This window comes from Ascidia mentula, chromosome 2 (genome assembly GCF_947561715.1).
Source record: "Ascidia mentula chromosome 2, kaAscMent1.1, whole genome shotgun sequence".
NCBI lineage: Eukaryota > Metazoa > Chordata > Ascidiacea > Phlebobranchia > Ascidiidae > Ascidia > Ascidia mentula.
The window spans coordinates 7,592,189-7,609,591 of NC_138567.1; the positions used below are offsets into that span (position 1 = coordinate 7,592,189).

At 40.5% G+C, this 17,403-nt stretch overlaps 3 protein-coding genes across 3 annotated transcripts; all 3 read right to left on the reverse strand.

Annotated features, from left to right (window-relative positions):
• Nucleotides 1-1,556: 1,556 nt before the first annotated feature.
• Nucleotides 1,557-3,080, reverse strand: LOC145890388 (uncharacterized). The gene is made up of 4 exons (XM_082981379.1): nucleotides 2,983-3,080; nucleotides 2,744-2,917; nucleotides 1,927-2,184; nucleotides 1,557-1,859 (listed from the first exon to the last, which is right to left on the reverse strand). Exons 1-4 carry the CDS (start codon nucleotides 3,017-3,019, stop codon nucleotides 1,744-1,746), a joined length of 585 nt encoding a protein of 194 aa, XP_082837505.1. The 5' UTR covers nucleotides 3,020-3,080; the 3' UTR covers nucleotides 1,557-1,743.
• An 854-nt stretch (nucleotides 3,081-3,934) lies between these two features.
• On the reverse strand, nucleotides 3,935-10,716 carry LOC145890564 (uncharacterized). Its single transcript, XM_082981676.1, has 13 exons — nucleotides 10,598-10,716; nucleotides 9,794-9,970; nucleotides 9,254-9,391; nucleotides 8,854-8,907; nucleotides 8,439-8,489; nucleotides 8,279-8,368; nucleotides 7,862-7,999; nucleotides 7,515-7,595; nucleotides 6,851-7,381; nucleotides 6,020-6,663; nucleotides 5,436-5,667; nucleotides 4,684-5,175; nucleotides 3,935-4,332 (listed from the first exon to the last, which is right to left on the reverse strand). Exons 1-13 carry the CDS (start codon nucleotides 10,656-10,658, stop codon nucleotides 4,127-4,129), a joined length of 2,895 nt encoding a protein of 964 aa, XP_082837802.1. The 5' UTR covers nucleotides 10,659-10,716; the 3' UTR covers nucleotides 3,935-4,126.
• A 2,750-nt stretch (nucleotides 10,717-13,466) lies between these two features.
• LOC145890572 (beta-1,3-galactosyltransferase 1-like) lies at nucleotides 13,467-15,865 on the reverse strand. The gene is made up of 4 exons (XM_082981684.1): nucleotides 15,161-15,865; nucleotides 14,623-14,816; nucleotides 14,025-14,179; nucleotides 13,467-13,770 (listed from the first exon to the last, which is right to left on the reverse strand). The coding sequence occupies exons 1-4, from the start codon at nucleotides 15,863-15,865 to the stop codon at nucleotides 13,487-13,489; spliced, it is 1,338 nt and encodes a 445-aa protein (XP_082837810.1). The 3' UTR covers nucleotides 13,467-13,486.
• Between the last annotated feature and the right edge of the window lie 1,538 nt (nucleotides 15,866-17,403).

Consider the following 17,403-nt stretch of genomic DNA (forward strand, 5'->3'; position numbering starts at 1 on the left):
TGTTGGCCCACGCCCACAATATACTGGTCTGTCTGTGTCATTCAACCTACACCGCGCTGCTTTTCCGAGGCAAACCTCACTGACACTCTCCCCTTTCTGTTCCAACTTATTGACATTACCCGTGTTGTTTCGTTAATTCCCTGATCGAACGCGTTTCGCCGTTGAAGTGGCCCCTGATGCAACTCTCCGGGAAGCAGTTGTTCTTGGCATTCCCGCTAGCGCGCAAGTAGATAGAACGCGATCCACACGCAAGAATAACAACCTGAGTGTTAACGAATGCGTCAGACGTCCACGCATCCTTCACAGTGGAATGACGTTTCCCTGCTGATTTGACGAATCAACGAATCAACTACTACGACATCACACCACACTCTATGAATAGTTTTGTGCAACAAATTTCAATGGTTGTGTGGCGTGAAATATCCGTCAATCCAACCACAGTTTCCAAACGTGTTTGTCCGCGCCGCCACTTTTTGGCAGTTGTTGTCTACTAAAAATCAAAGTTTGATTGTGCGTTTTGTCTACAAGTAGTGAAGTGTGTGGTTGGTTATAAAATTTCTACATGGCAGCCGCAGTAAAATCGCTGCTGAAATGATGCGTGATGCTCGATTAACATGCCGCGGATAAAGCAGCATGCAGTAACTTTTTCATTTCTGCCGTGGCTTTGGTTGATGGGTGTAGGTAGACCTAATGGTAATTCGTATTATATGGCAAAAAACATCGGGGTTAAGATTAGTTTCCCAACCATCCATGCTGTTACTTGAAACGCAGTTTTTAAACTTATTTAACGTTGAAATTACTGCCATTTGACAATATCCCATGACTGGACATCATGATCCAATGATTCAGCTATCACTGCAATGTCATATAGTTAAAGCTGCAGACTGCAGTGCAAGTCTATAACGTACCAGTGATTTGAGATTTTGTAAAGTCGATGATCTGTTTGTTTGTGCAATTAGCCATCGTGCTGCCCTATGTGTTGCGTAGCCTTTCTTCACAGGAAATGAATTACCTATTGAATGAGTGGGAGTTTGTTCCATTGTGTTTTTTTAACGTTAAATGCTAGCGTCCTTCGCATAGTACGAGACGCCGCAAACAAAATTCTCTTGGCCACGGACTCTTACAGTAGGTTGTATTAATGACGAAACTAAATGATGTATAACAAAGTATTCAATACAAAAACATTAGTTATTTGTGTTCTCATTATTATGACGTGAGTGTAGTATGACACATTTGTTTGCAATTAACATCTGCACTGATGTAGAAGCTTGTGTAATTGCTTGTATCCTATTTATCTACAACTATCTCCAATCCGCATTGAACAATTATATGAGCTGCCAACTGTCTTTTTGTAATGCTCATGGGCTTCTTTTGTAAAAAGGGTTCTTCGCCGCAAAATTACAAATGTAACCTCAAGCTACCAATAGTAGTTGCAAAGAATATAACAGAATATTCGTAGACGTTTTATTTCACAATAAACTCTCCATGTGCTCCAAGGTAATTCAACTTTCCTATTTTTATCGTGGGAAATTTACTACTGATAAAAGGTCATAAAAATGGTGTGCACGAAAAGGATACTGTCGCTTGTACCCTTTCATATAAATAAACGAGGTCGTAGTTTATAACTGACAGCATAGCGAAGTTACGACACGAGACACAATGAGTGAAATGTTGTTTTACCATTTGTGCATTTTTGCTAACTTTTATTCTCAAAAACACGGTGAAACCGTTATTTGAAATTCGTTACCAACTCCAGTAAGGTTCTGCTTTTTCCGAGATGTTGTTAAGGCAAAACGTTTCACAATGCTCAGCATCGGGGTTGTTCAATCTAGTAAAACGTGGTTCTGCATTGGAAGTTTCTGGAACAAATCTGTTTCGTTTTCAGTCGCTATAACTAGGGTACTTGGCATAAACGTAGATACTTACCGGGAGTATGACACAAAACTAAATGCTTTGCAAAGCAATCATCGGCATCAAATATCCAGCTTTGTTTGTAAACGCAGATACCATCCTCCGAAGAGTCTGTGTTTGTTGGAAAATTAAAATCAATATGTTTAAAGATGGAACAAATCCGAGGAAGTGAATCACAATTCAATATTTCAGATATAGGTTTTCGTAGTTGAGTGGCTTCACCTTCGCCATTCATCCACACCCATGTGTCAACAAACGGAATACGAAACAAACCTGTAAATCAAACGGCGAAAACGATTAATTTAAAGTTTTTTTTAATTTAAAGAATGGTGTGAATTTATTTATTACAGTTAATATTTTGATTATGTAATAGTTTCACCAAATAATGTTTTCAAATAACCGTTTCGAAAGAAATGTCAAGTTGTTCAAGTTTTCGAATTGCATTTAAACCGGAAATTTCAACGGGGCGGCTCGTGGAAATATTTGATCAGGGAAATTTTGCATGTTTTAGTTTTGTTGGAAGTTGATTTTCGTTGAGTTGATGAAAGCAATGTCGACAACGAAACCGACAAATTCCATAATTGAAAAGAGATATATAACAGAAAAATTTATTTCGCGTAAATAAGCAACATGGTTTCTGTAACGTATGTAACTGGATTCTTTTTGAAATACATTTTTCCGATATATTCAGCATGACAAAGTACCTCTCCATACAGTTATTGATCGAAAGCTTATCAGGATAGCTTATAGTTCACTCATCCATTATAGTTTCTATTACTTTTTTCATGCCTTAAAATTCGTTAATTTTATTATTGTAGTATAGTCCACTTACCAATCCAGAAGGCGTTTGCTGAAACTGTTGTGCTATTCCAGAAAGAGAGCAGGTCATTATACTCATGTACGGTTGCTAAAGTTTGGTTCATGCAATTGCAGTAGCACCATGCTTGGAAAGCATTTAGTCTCACTTTGTGATGATGGTAAGTCTTTCCATAGCTTACAATGGAGGCTGTTGTCATAACAAAACAACCATTTAAAGTTGTTAACAATGGTGTAGTTTAAATGTAGCCTTACTTGATAGCAGCACAACGAAAATAGTAAGCGTTGTCATCTTGTAGTCCCGGACTCGTAAATGTTGTTTCAACCCACAAATATGTTCAAACCAATTATAAGCCCTTGTATAAAAATCGTTTGTAAGGCTGACTCGCACTCAACTTTATATTCACTTTATCTCCATTATTATTTGAAAAGCCCTAATAACAATTGTGAAAATGTCAACCCAAGAGTTCAGTTCACAAACAGCCATATTGTGTACCATAGTGATTTTATACTGTTAGTTACACTAGTTGACTAAACATGATGCTATTGATGCACGGTGGGTGACTAACGCGTATCCTCGGTACGTATATCGTCTGTATGGAATGTTTTCACACAATATGCGTGGGTTGGCTAGCATTATACCTATAATGTTGGCTAGCACAGCTATATATAATAAGTTCGTCTTTGGTCAGAAGCCTAAATCCTTTGCTTTCGTTCTCCATAAGTAATACGCGTGTTATGGAACGTTATACACAGTTTTTGTCCATTTTTTCGTGTTTGGAGAAGAAACTACTCTAAACAAATCGCACAACGTACGTATACGATGTCGTCGTTGCGCAATAATTGTCGATCTCCCACTAAACTTACTGTTTAACACCGTGCTTGTTTACTGTGTCTGTGCTGATGCAACAATACCCAGCCTTATTGGTCACGATGACTCATAACTTCTTTTACTATTGAAACTGAATTAACGTTTATTAAGAGGCATGCAATGGCACCGCAGCCAAGCTGGATCATATGAAGCTACTTGTGGCCTATTCAGAGGTGATATAATATAAAAATGACAAATGTGAAGTTTGAAGGCAGGAACATGACATTTCGGTTTGTGACGTGTTTTTTTATTCCCTTTTATTTATGAGTTTAAACCACATCTATACACAGCCATGCATCCACACAGTGTAAAAATGTACAACGATTCTGGGGCGGATCCAGGAGGGGCAATTGAGTCTATTGGAAGAAATTCAATGACAGACAAAAGGGTTGTCTATGAAGTGATATTCGGTCATGCCATTTCCGTGTATTTGTCTGCTCGCCTATGGCGCTCAAAATCGGATCATGATAAGTTTTGGATAGCAACCGATACGGAAAAATTCTGGATCCGCTCCTGCAACAATTCCTATCACATGTCGGCGGTTTGGGTGGTACTGTAGTTTCTCTGCAGTTTTCCGCTGGTTGATCCGATTGTGCTTCCAAAACTCGTGCGTTGCAAACGCATTATCAATGCATTTCTTACTTCTCTTCCCATTAAAATGTAAATAACGAACAGAAAGAAGCCCTGCAGCCCGTTGATCAACACATTAACGTACATGAACGCGACTGTGGGACCTAAAATAGATTTGTAGACATATTAGAATCTTGTAGCAAGTGGCTGTTTTGCAATTGTTCGAAAATCTAGAACATAAGGAGCTAACTACAGCAAAATTCAGTCAATTAAGTCTTTTATTCTGGCCCACCATAATAGCATACTGTTCGTATTGCAGTTAAATGCGATTCCAGTGCTAGTATTTCAACTTTTCTGTTACTTTCTATACATATTATCGTATACGTAAAAATGTAGCGTTAACTATCTTTGTCCACCATATACACCCACATGTCACATTAAACCCCCTGTAAATTTTGCAAATAATTTTGCCCCCTAGGAGGCAAAAACGTTTTCACACCCCCTGTTTAACCAACCTGAGAAAAATCCGAATATCCATGGCACTCCAAGTACTGGGAGGAGCAGCATTGTCGCCTTAAACGTGGCCTTGATATGATCGGCGTTTTCCATCGCGCCATGCTCGCGTTGTGCGCTGGGCCTGAATCCCTCCGCTTGCTTGCTCATTCGGTACACAAACCAGGACATGCGAACGAGAATCAGACAGTTCAGCACTAACGTAACAATCACCGGCACGATCACTCCACCGAGAAGCACACCCGAAGTTGTGCTGAGCCAACATCGACTGTACAAGTTGATGTTCCTTAGGGACGATGTTAGCAAATCGGGATTTCTACTCATGTAGCTCTCTGATGAAAAGGCTGCTGCAGCTGTAATGATCACAATAAGTGCCGGTATGCCCCAACCAACAAGGAGTCGTATGATGGTGAGTTTACGAGTCGATCCTTGGTGCATGGCACTGTCCATGGTTTTGGTCACGAGTGTGACTCCTTCCAACAGCATCCAGAAAGCTGAACAGGAAAGTATTGGTGTAATTGACGTAGGATAAACGTTACATATAAGGTGGCACGCGTAGGCGTATAGTCAGGAATCTTATGATGACAAACATCAGAAGGAGATGTTGGCTATGCCACGAAGAAACGTTATACCTAGAGTCAAAATACATGCACGTTTTAAATCAAGGCGAGATTGGCCGTCGCTGTCCTATAATGGCTCCGCAACAAATGCTATTTTTAAGCTCTTGTGTAATTTTTGCTTTGTTATTCCTCACCTGATGCCAGCAGGAAAAAGTGAATAAACATTGCAGTCATCCGACACGTTGCAGGATACCTCAGCATTCCGTCTTGAATCAGGTTCCAAAAGTGCAGCATGAACAGAGCGAGTGAGAGATTGATTTGGACGACGGTCCGATCACTTCGAAGACTTTTTCGCACTTTTATTAAAACGATCAGCGTCAGCAACAGGAAGAAAAGTGATATCGATTCAGTGACGTAAGACAGGATCTGGAATACATTTTGCAAAAGACTTCCAAGCGATATTTGATTGATATTAAAAACTCCATTCGTTGGATGTTTAAATACACGAATGTTAACGGTGTGGTTGAGTTGTATATTTTTTCCTTAACCATGAACCGAAATTAATAATTCCCATGACGTAAAAGGTACGTGATATTTTAGTCATGGTGTTTTTTGAGATGGTAATAAACTAAGCTTCGTACACAATCAATTTTACCAAAATTTTTCTAACGATTAATGCAGAATATTATAATTCGCACCAGGTTGCAGGATACAGTTTAACCTTTCTGTGAAACGGTCTGACTGTCTGGACATGCATGCATATTACATATACACACACCTCGACACTATCCGGAATCGACACAGAGACGAGCGACAGCAGCACAGCGAACACGGTAGTGTGGTTGGAAGTGCAAATGTATCCACCCAATCCATCATAAACAACATCCAGCCCGTCGGACGAAAACAAGGAAGTGTTCGTGTTTAGATAGACACACTTGATTGTAGCTGATGTTAGCCGAACATGGTGGCCGTGGCGTGTGGACGTCAGATGCTTTGTGTTCACGTTTTGTTCAGTGAGCGGGATCTTGTACGTGACAGCGGTAGACACTTCCTGACCGGCTTCACTTACGACTTGCAAATGAACTAGGGTTTGCAGGGGCAGCTCTCGTGTATGAACCGATTTCTTTGACCTTGGGGACGTTGATGGCGGTATATACGACTCTAGCAACCTTTTACTTGGTTGCGATACCGCCGCGACGACCGATATCGTTTGGTTTCCCACTGGGCCGATGTCAAAAATCTCAGCACTTTCGAAAACCGCGATGGGTCGTTTTGCCTGGATCGCTGCTTGAAGTTCACTGCTGTTTTGAACTTTAATGCTTTTCTCTTGGCAAATGCTCAGTGATGGTTGGTTGGCGCATTTTGTAATAGAAGAATCGAACTTCAGCAGTGCTTTGTTTTCAGTTGAAGCCGAGAATCTTCCTTGAATAAAAAGAGACCGTGTTGACGGCTCTGAAAAGTCGAAATGCACATCTGTTCATTTTATGCATCACACATAAACACTGTATGCATGTACAGATGCGTTGAAAAAAAATGAAAACATTCATGCACTTCATACACTTCACAACATGCATATATGACGATTGTAAATGGTTGGAAATCTATTCACCTTCCGCTGTGGTAGTTGGTTCAGAAAGTTCACTGGTTTCAAGCGAAGCGTCAGTTGATTGCACAGACGACATCACGGTTGTTGTATCGATTGAGATTGTTGATGCCGATTTCGTAAAAACTTGGTTTGTATATCCTGCTGTCGTGCTGTTGCTTTTGTTTGTGTATGCTGCTGCTTCTGTCGTATACATTTTGCTCGTGTACGTCTTCGCAATATTTCTAATGTTTGTGTTGTGTACTGTTTTCGTTTGGAGTTTGGTTGTGTTTGTAATGGTCGTTTGTAGTTTGGCTGTGTTTGCAATTGTCGTTTGTAGTTTGGCTGTGTTTGCAATTGTCGTATGAAGTTTGGCTGTGTTTGCAATTGTCGTGTGAAGTTTGGCTGTGTTTGCAATTGTCGTATGTAGTTTGGCTGTGTTTGCAATTGTCGTGTGAAGTTTGTTCGTGTATGCTGCTGTTGTTTCTTGTATTGCAATTGTAGTAACGACTTGTTTAACACACGTCAGGTTACGATGATTCGTATAATTCGCTGTAACTGAAATGGAAGATAAACTGTGAACATAGTTTCAAATCGGAATTGCCAGCTTTGATTAAACACGCTACCATTTAAGGGTGTGTGAAATTTTGTAGGCGATATGCTGAGTGCCACATGCTGCAACAATACTTACAATTCATGCTGCACAATCTCCATATGGACCCATTGATTAGTATCATGTGCGTTCCATTCCATGTAGGACTGCTGCAATTAGCTGAGTGTTGTATAATTGTGTGTTTAATGTTAGTTTGAGATATACAGAAAAAATCTTTTGGGAAAAAAGTGTTTTTCAACAAGTTTGTTCGCATTTCAGGAAATATTTTCAACAAATTCATCACAAAAACTGCAGACATTGGTGAACAGCAGTTGTTGAATATATCTGCTACTAAGTCTTTGTTTGCCGTAAAGCTGTCAGGACACTTTGATATTATACACTCTCATTAATGTTTCTAAAACACAGGTCCAAAAAGTGAGTCTTACCACTTGTGGTGCAGTTTGTATACAACTCTTTAAGGCACTGGGCGTATTTTTGATCCGTTAAATTCTTTGATTTACCACCACATGATGGCGCAAGCCAGAACTGGCTTTGTAAATAATACCGTTCGCAGCTTCTGTTCCCTGCAGAAACATAATTGCTCCTTACATCACAATCTATCGACGTAGTTTCCCATGCTTGCCACATCGAGTTATTCATAGATAATATAAAGGTTCACAAGCATTACAGCCAAGCTGGATCAGCCACTTTTCCCAATTAGACGAAGCGAAAAATCAAGCTCCCGGCAACGTTTAAATTCACGACCCTATAGGCCTGGCACTGTTCTGCATTGTAAGATAATTCAAACCCATTTCCGCATCACAACAGATATATAGACAACAAATATAAGTTGTGCGTCTTACATGTTCCGCATTTATAGCACATTCGTTTGTCAACCGGGTCCTTGCACGGTATCTTGGGCTCGCACGTTGGATATCGCTGGATCAACGTCTCTGCACAAGAAAGTATAAACGTACCTCCCCTTATACAGTCACTATATTCCATATTTTACAACGCACTTACCCTCCATAATTGTACTGCTGTTAGTGTATCTTCTTAAACACAGTTTAGGATCTGCGAAAATGTTATATTATATTAAATGTTATGCCAATACATATGCTGCAGTTTTGTACAATTTACATCCCAAACACGAGTGCGCCACTGTCGGAAAGTGCTAATTACTTCCGCTAATAAATTACAAATTAGAGCACACTCACCCGTGTGCAGTTGTTTATGTTTTCCTCAACGCAAATATCGCCATAAATAAATGTAATTTCGGTGTACCGGCTTGTTACACTGTAAGCAAGAACTTTTAGCGCGGCCGATGGAGTGTTATATGGAAAGTGTCCAAACGTAGTAAAAGTTATCACAATGCAAAATTTTGGACAACAGCAATTTATCCTAAATCGTTTCACCAAACGCCTTGATTTGACCTTACCTTGATAGTTGTAATATGACTTGATTACTGAATTCAGGGACGAACACGTAGTCGCTATAAACATAGATTTATTATTTTTTAGGACTGAGTGACACTACTTTTCTGCTTTCAAGAGCAAGATTTAAACAGTTGAAATTTTGTACATTTATTTCGCACTTCAGCCATGCTTCATAAAAACTAATGTTGTTGCTCAGAAAGTGCTTTTGTTGTGTTTTACTTCATTGAATTAGGCTTAGTCGTTGTTTGGTTTGAAAGAAAATATTTTTGCGCATTTGGTACGCGGTGTGTACAGTTGCACCTTGTTGCGCATGTTATAGGGTAATTACTGTGCCAGTTATAGACCTGTTACATTCTATACATGTGCCTGTACACCACAAAGTTGACAACTTGTATTACGTACCTTCGTCAAGGAATGAGAACTGGCACACAAAGTAAAGCTGTAGATCGCATGGTACGTGCTTCAGGTCGGCAAAGCAAACGGTTGTATTAACCCTTATGCCTCGACAAGCTCTTCTGGGGTTTGGTGGATTATTCCACGCTATAAAATCCAAGCATAAGATTGTTTGGTTGTGGTATGTTTTAAGTTTTCTGAATTGCTAGACTCTATGCTTCAGTCGATGTTTTGATTCTTTCTGCGTTTATAGCAGATTCAGCACAGCTTTGTGCGTTTACACGCAATTTTTCATTTGCAGAAACTGCATGAGGATGCCCGTGCAGGAGAAATCGATTTTTCTATGTATATAATAATTTCAATCTGAAACCTTCTGTTTCAAATTATTGACTTGCTATCCTAACAAGTTGTTGTCGGTGGTAGAAATACAACCGGGGACAGATTAAGAAAACGGTCTCTATTTTTCAGAAAATAAATCTCACAGGCTTTCAGAAATTTTTTTTTTTTTCAATTAATTCGGAATACATTGTACCAAACAGATTATATTACCTGATAGGTATTCGATGTTGCCTCCGTGCCTAGTACCAAACCTCCGGAGGGCCATTTTCGAAGCTTTGTCGCCAAATGGCCGTGCCATGATACCACCGTCTTTTGTGCATTGTGATTCTGCCCCTTTGTATGCTTTCTGTCTTTTGGATATCGCATAAATGGTGAAGTTGTCGCCGTCTGTAAAGACGTGTTGTAGAACGGTTGGTTTGCTTTGCACGGGCGTATTTGCATAATATTATCACCCAGTCCCGAGGTGTAATAACTGTTGTCTTATTGTAATATTTTTACCCGAATGTTGTCAGTTGCACCGCAAAAAATTCAGGTGGGGGCGGGGCCCGTGCTAGTCTGTGATTTTCAGGAGGGGTCAAATGACCCACATTGCCCCCTTCTTCGGACACCCATGCACTTGTACGTAACATCCTGGAGAAGGATTGCTCTATATGTGGCGACCAAAACGTCAATAGACCTATATATTTACCAGAATATCCCAAATTAACCGTATATTTCATTGTTTTGTGTGACCAAATGACATTGAATCATTTTGTGTAGATTCGTTCACACAAATATAAAAGACAATAAAAAATATGCATATTTCTGGAATAATTTTTACCAGAAAACATTAGCGGGGTGCAAAAACTTGCCAATTGGGCAAGGAACGCGAATTATTCAAAATACAAGTTAGATATATTTTAGTTTCTATTTGTGTAACTTGCAAATTTGTTATTAACCAAATATAATACTCTCGTCGTTTCATATTATTTAAATGCCATACCGTCTCAAACGTCCGAAGTTAAAAAGTATTACCTGACTGGTGTAGAATCGACAGGAGAAGCAAAAGTGATGTTGCAGCGGAAAGCCACGCCATCGCCGATGTCACAATGACCTGTGCAACTTACTTACTTAAAACAAGTATGTTAAGCGACTGTAATAGGTACTAACAGTTTAAGCATGGAACGTATGCATAACGGTAGTACAATTTTGACAACCGCTTCAAACGTGGCCTGTCACTCAAAAACTCTTTGCGGAAGCGATTCCAGCCTTTTAACTGCTTGTACCTTTCGTCTTGCGGGCCCTTTTAAATTGACCATATTCGGTCTTTTGTGGCAGGGTTGGTTGCAACGCTGACCCTCGGTGGTTTTGTCGGCTTAATGCCACCCGAAATCGTTTAAACACGACCTCTAATTTAATCGCGGACGAAGAAGCATGCATAATGCATGCTACACCCAGAAACACTAATCTCAGCCTTGCCGAAAACATTCTTCTCGTGTGACGGTAACAAAATAAGCGCATTTCTGTGTAGGACGCTAAAACGATACGTAAGGTTGCAGCTTTTGTCTCCATCCATGCATCAATGATTTATGTATTTTCCCGCGTCTGGAAATGCCGTCGTTCAGGCTTTTGAACGCGCTTCAACATATATATTACGAATTAAATTCAATACCACTATGCAACGTGTCACCGCATGAATCCTGCTGCACATCTGTACATAATATTCAACATATTAGGTTATTAGCATGGTTAACGCTGTAATGCTGTCCTAACTCTAGCTACTGAATTCACGTATAGAGGTGCAAAGGGACTTTTTCCCGCTTTGAAGCATACGCGGTTTGTTTACCCCGCTCTGATGTTATGCGGACAACCAGTTCTCACTTCACTCGCGTATACATCACACCACTCAACCCAGCCCTCATTTCCCGGAAATTTCAGTACGGCGGTCGCGAACTCGTTAGCAATTTGTCGGGCATGAAACTCATAAAATGAAATCACCCGGCGGTCTAAAACTAAATGACAGTGAACGTGTTTGAACGCACATTGTACTGCTCCGTTTACTTCGTGCAAAGGTTACTGCTGTTTCACGATTTGTATGGAGCTTGCCGAAAAGGTGTACGTTGTGTACAAAGTTACAACTTGCGTCCAAGTGCCGTTAAATCGTAAAAGCGTAGCAGTCATGCTAATTGGTAAAACTCAATTGGCATCACACTTGTGTATAACCTTCTAAAAAAGTAAGATCTCTCTAAAGTCTCGTATTCATATCTAAGATAACAACTGAAGTTATCCACGTGCACCTGGGGAAAAACGCCCTTGAGGTCATGATCACCCACGGCTAATGACATCCCACCCTGTGACCTTCCGTCTATGCTATGCATGATCGATACTGAATGATATCATCAATAAAAAGGCCTTGCAAGTGATCTCACTTCAACCCTACAATCCACACATAAGTTATACGTTGATTCCTGTCGTTTCTACATAACCTGCCAAAACCAGTAAGGACTTTTTTTACCAGTCAAAACAGGTATTAGACACCATAACATGGATTTTTGAACCTGTTAGACTGCATAACCTAGATTTGACTGTCGGAAACGATATAATAAGCAAAGTGAGTTTGTCTTAAATTTAAATGGTCTATAGCGCAATGCTTTCCAATTACTGAGCATCGAAGATTTTTGTGAGGGCCGCGAAAAATGTTACCACACGTTTAGGTCAATTGCAAAGTCCACAAAACGTTTTCGTTCGCCAACCCACTGAATTGACTTAAATCCTGGACTCTTTATGTTGACAATCATCCAATTTTTAGTTATTTCAATGGAATAGGAATTGCCCGTTAGGCTTAGTGTGTGAAACAATACAGCCAAGTGTTGTATTTTGTGTAACACTTGTGAACTCTTTGCGAGTTCGTCGTGTGAACCCAACAGGGTCGGCACCGCCAGTTTAGGAAAATCGGGTGCAGGTTATATACCGGTAGCCATTTGACACGTGTTAAGAGTGCGATAGTGGAATTGCATCACTTCGTGCGAGCAAGATGAACTCCAAACCTCTTTTATTGGTTATGATTCGTTCTACGAACCTGCACGGTTAAGTAACCTGACAGCCCAGTTAAAATCGATTATTTTACTCTGTTCCCGCGAGTAAGATACGAATATGACCACATGTATCTCAACCCTAACAATTATTTTACGCATCCCAATCTGGAAGGGGAAACAACTAAATCGTTAAAAAAGCCGATGTTTGTCTAAACGGGGAGGACAACGATGTTATTCGTAGTAATGACGAACAGCGAAAAATACACAGAGTAGAAATGCCAAAGCTAATATGCTAATCATAGCAAACGTTTCGAACACTGTTGGGCTTTTCGAACACAGTGTTCGAATGATTTGCATATTAGCTTTGGCAATTCTACTCCGTGTAATTAACTATGTTTTTGCACCAGAATAAAATATCTGACACATTTAATATTTATGTTACTGTTATCTTTAAATTGTCCAACCATAAAATATACGCCACAGAATCTTAAGCTGAATAATGATTTTAATCAAACAGGGAAGTACGACTTTCTTCGTATTAATAATAAACATCGTAAAATGCATCTGACATATGAAAACCTCGTATTCCAGTTATAAACTTCAAAACTTGTTCAACTGTTGTTTTTCAAAAAGTTTTGCTACTTGCATCGTGCAATTGCCCTTTTCAAAAAGATTTTCCTCGATACCGCCATGTTGAATAAAATCCGAGTTTTTAATGAATATTGATTGAGATCCAGCTTTAAATATAACTAGTTGAATAATTTAGTGGCTTTACGAGTGAAAAAAAACACTGAACAGCTAAAATTTCCAGATTTTTGTATAACTTTTATTAAAATATGTCAACAAAATGTATTGCACATTGGCAGGCTTTGAAACATAACAAATAAACTCATGTCCTTTCGCCGTTGATGGAACTCCATTTCCTCTGGAGTTCAGTTATCAGTTCGTCGTTCCAAAGCTCCGTGCGCGTCAGGACGCTTGGCGCATAGGCGTCCATTTGTCTGTGGTCCCAAGGGAGGGTTCGGTTCCAGCGCCGCCATCGTGACTCCATTTTGAGAGTAACGCGCGTCGTTTCGTCCCAAGGATAGTACATCAGCTCGAACTTCCTTCCGCTTCTTGTCAGAGCCGGCTGAATGTTGTCGTTTTGCTGTCCCAGTTTAGCGCGCAGTATGCCTGCGTTGTAATGCCGTGTTTTAACGATTTGCTAGTTCTACATACAAATGATATTTTACTGGTAAACGACTAAACGTAAAACAATGAAACATGATAACAGTTATGCTCCATACGGTGGTAAGACCTAATTTACTTTGTGGTTGTGTTATTACTATAAAGCAATATTGAATTCAATGCAACCCAGCAGTAGCACATGTACATCTATTTTGCCAAAGAAATATTGCGACAATCTTGAAACAAAACTACCCACTCACCGGTTATGTAAACGTCTTCCAAATGAAAGTTATTGCGGTTTGTCACTTCAGACATACAGTATATGTCGCGCATGAGCAATCGTGTAACCGTCCACATACCGCCGTGACAAAACGTGGGGTAGTACGTCTGATCGTACGTCGTAACATTTATTCGCCTGAAACGCAACCACTTAATGTATCAGAATTTTATTGATTGCCTTGAGGAATAATAGGTAATCGATATGCTTGTTGGGTTTGCGGGATTTTTGTTGGTTTTAGATCCGTAATCGCACTCATTTGTGACGAGATTAAAGGCATTAAGGACAACAGATTTAGCGCTGTGGCATCCATTTCCGACACGTCGCCTAAAAGCCTGCCATCTTTAAATTATTAATCCAATGATTAATGAGACTTTTAAAAAATCGAAAACTATCTGTCGGAATGGCTCTGATGGGTTCTAAGGCCGAACACCTATTCGCACATTCTAAGCGAAAGGAAATTTGCAAAAGTGATGACAATTGTGGGATCGCCAATCCACACATAATACTTTCTTGGCAACGTTTTTTCCACGTAAAAGTTTACTTTTTACTGAAGGATCTTTGATAAATTAGCATCTTACCATTTGCTTCGTTTATTTCGGATCGTCTTTAGGTTTTTATCGTAGAGAAATCCACAATACATCACTCCACGATCAGCTGCTCGGTCGAAGAACGTTACAATGTTGGTCATATGCATGACGCAATCATCGTCGGTGACTGTGTAGAATTCTGATTCAAAATGAACCTCCAGCATGTATCGCATTGCCGATAAAACCTGAGCGATAGCATGGCTTTTGTGTTCCTGTTTCATGATTGACAAAATGCCAGTACAGGTTTTAAGTATATAAGCAGCGAACTGATGAATGCATAAGTTACATTAAAACGCTTAGAAATGTCTATAGAGTTCCACAATTATCAACGGGGATTTTATTAACTTGATAAACAGCCATGAAAAATCTTGCGAAAACACAGATGTCACAGATAGCAAATGATTAAGTTTACAGAAGTCATTGAAAAGCGTATGCGAAAAAGTTAAGAAACAAATTTCGCAGCAAACAATTTATGCTTTCGTATCCTCTATTGAGTTACTGCAATTCCACTTCCCACAAACCAACTTACCTTAACCGGCAGATTTCGGTAATTGTCTTCAAAATCGCATTGTAGCAAATCTCCGAACGCGGCGTTCTCCCGCTTCAACGCTTCCTCTTCTTCTTCCGACCCCGTCCGTCCCACAACGAACAACACCAGGAACCGTTTTCCCCTCAAAGCTTCGATCGACCCCCACGTTTTCCGTATCACCATTCTGCGGTCGAAGTTCCTCGGCGCCGTTTTAACGACGAAAACCATCCAAACGCTCTGGTGCTCTGTGGCCCAGGGGACGATCAGCGATCCAACGGCGCACGCTGGCATCGCACGAGACTCTGCGCCGTATTTTGCGAAAGCAATTGGCAGGTGCCGAAACTTCCCAGAACCCCCAAAGTATCGTTGCCGTGGGGGGTAGATGCGGCATTCAATTTCCCCACCTTCTTCTGCCTCCGGTTTCCGAAGCCAAGAGGAGAGCGGTATGTCATGCGTAACCTGTATGTAATAGCTGTCGTTCTCGGCGGGGTTCCAAATCTCAGCAGCTGCAGCAGGTCTTGCCGATGTTGAGTCCACGCCCGAAGCAATTACTTCTTGACTCTCGCCTGTTTCCTGCGCCGGTATGTGGGTAGATTTTAACGATCGAAACGAAAAACCAACCATCACGCCGAGCGAAAGAGCAGTAATCAAGGTTATTAGCCGCTTAAGGTCAGTTACAGAAGCCTTACAGCGCCGCCAATGCATTGCCGGCAGCTGCAAACAATGCGCAAATATTATATCCGCAAAAAAGTCATTATAGTCAATGAGAGCTGCAGGTCGAAACAATGTGTACATCTGTCTGCAGCTCTCAATGCAAACATATATTAAAAATATAATTAAAAAATTATTTAACTGAATATTTTCCACTCTTAAATTCCTGCATTGCATATCACTCATGTTAGTCCAAACTGTGGTTACAAAACAACCGCTTTCCAGGAATGTCAGTTTGCGGTAGAGTATATGCCGCCCTCAAACCCTTGCGATTTCCTCATCAATTTGACAACCGATCCACTGCCTGCCAACGTGGTAGATCTACTACTGAGCTTGCAATACCACACCTTTCATTATGCATTGATTCTCTGTTCATTGTAACCGCTGTTTTGCATGCGTTTTCCGGTTTAAAAACCGCCAATATCTGCCACAATGGCAGAACATTCAACCAATGATACGGCAACTGGCAACTGGCGCTCTTAATTACGTTCACGCATAACGGAAAATCCATTAGATCGACAAAGGGTGAACGAATCAATCTGCAAGCCTCCGCCGATACGGGGTTGATACGACCTGACCTCGCAGTTTGTCAGTTGATAGAAAGAAATACACGTCGCGCGGTTTAATAATTCATGCCATGGGAAATGAGAATGTGCCATAATGTCCCACCTCTACTCGGATGATCAATAAGGCGGCATCTCCTTGGATAGTATTCCCTCTATTCTACAATGCGCAAACGCATTGGGGTCGATCAAGATGGTACTTCAGATGTTTCAAAAGATCCCATTAGATGTATATACGATTATAGGAAAACGCATGTATAATGTATGGGTCTCGCTATATGGACGCTTCTAACCGATATTCCTGGAGGTGCGTTGTATAATGCTCTTCGAGACTGAATGTAGCGGTGTTGTACTGCATTATTTATTTGGCACGTACGTCAAGGCACTTGGAGTATACGTGGGTAGCAATGAGGTATAATGTTTCTATAAGTTGGTTAGGTGTGGCATATTTCGATCGTTTGGTCAGGCTGCTAAAACCAAAAAGTTTGGTTATTTATTCCGAATCGGGAAGTTACGTGATAAAAAAATATCACCAACAGTACTATCATCGCACACGGCTAAGATAAAAAATGATGGCAAACATTTATGCCTTTACAGCAGCTACACGTTCTGTTTTGTATAATCAACTATCCTCACAATAACTATATGTAAACACCAGGCATAAAAGTATGAGTTGAATACTTGAAGCAGACATATCACGTATTAATCCACAGTCTCCTCTATTACGAGCCCAAACTGGGCCGTCGGGTTACACTCTCAGACGGCCCTGACGCCGACAAGTGGGATTGTAGATGTTAACGTCACCACTTACAGTCGCTCTTGTCCCACGTGATTCCCGTCTTCAAGATCACTTGACAGGGGCAACTGCTGTGCCTGCCCAGCCCACCAGCTGCACGTTTTTTTTTTATTTTTAATTCTTTCCAAAGTTAATTGGTGGAATCTGCGATTTTAACATGGATTATCACGAAC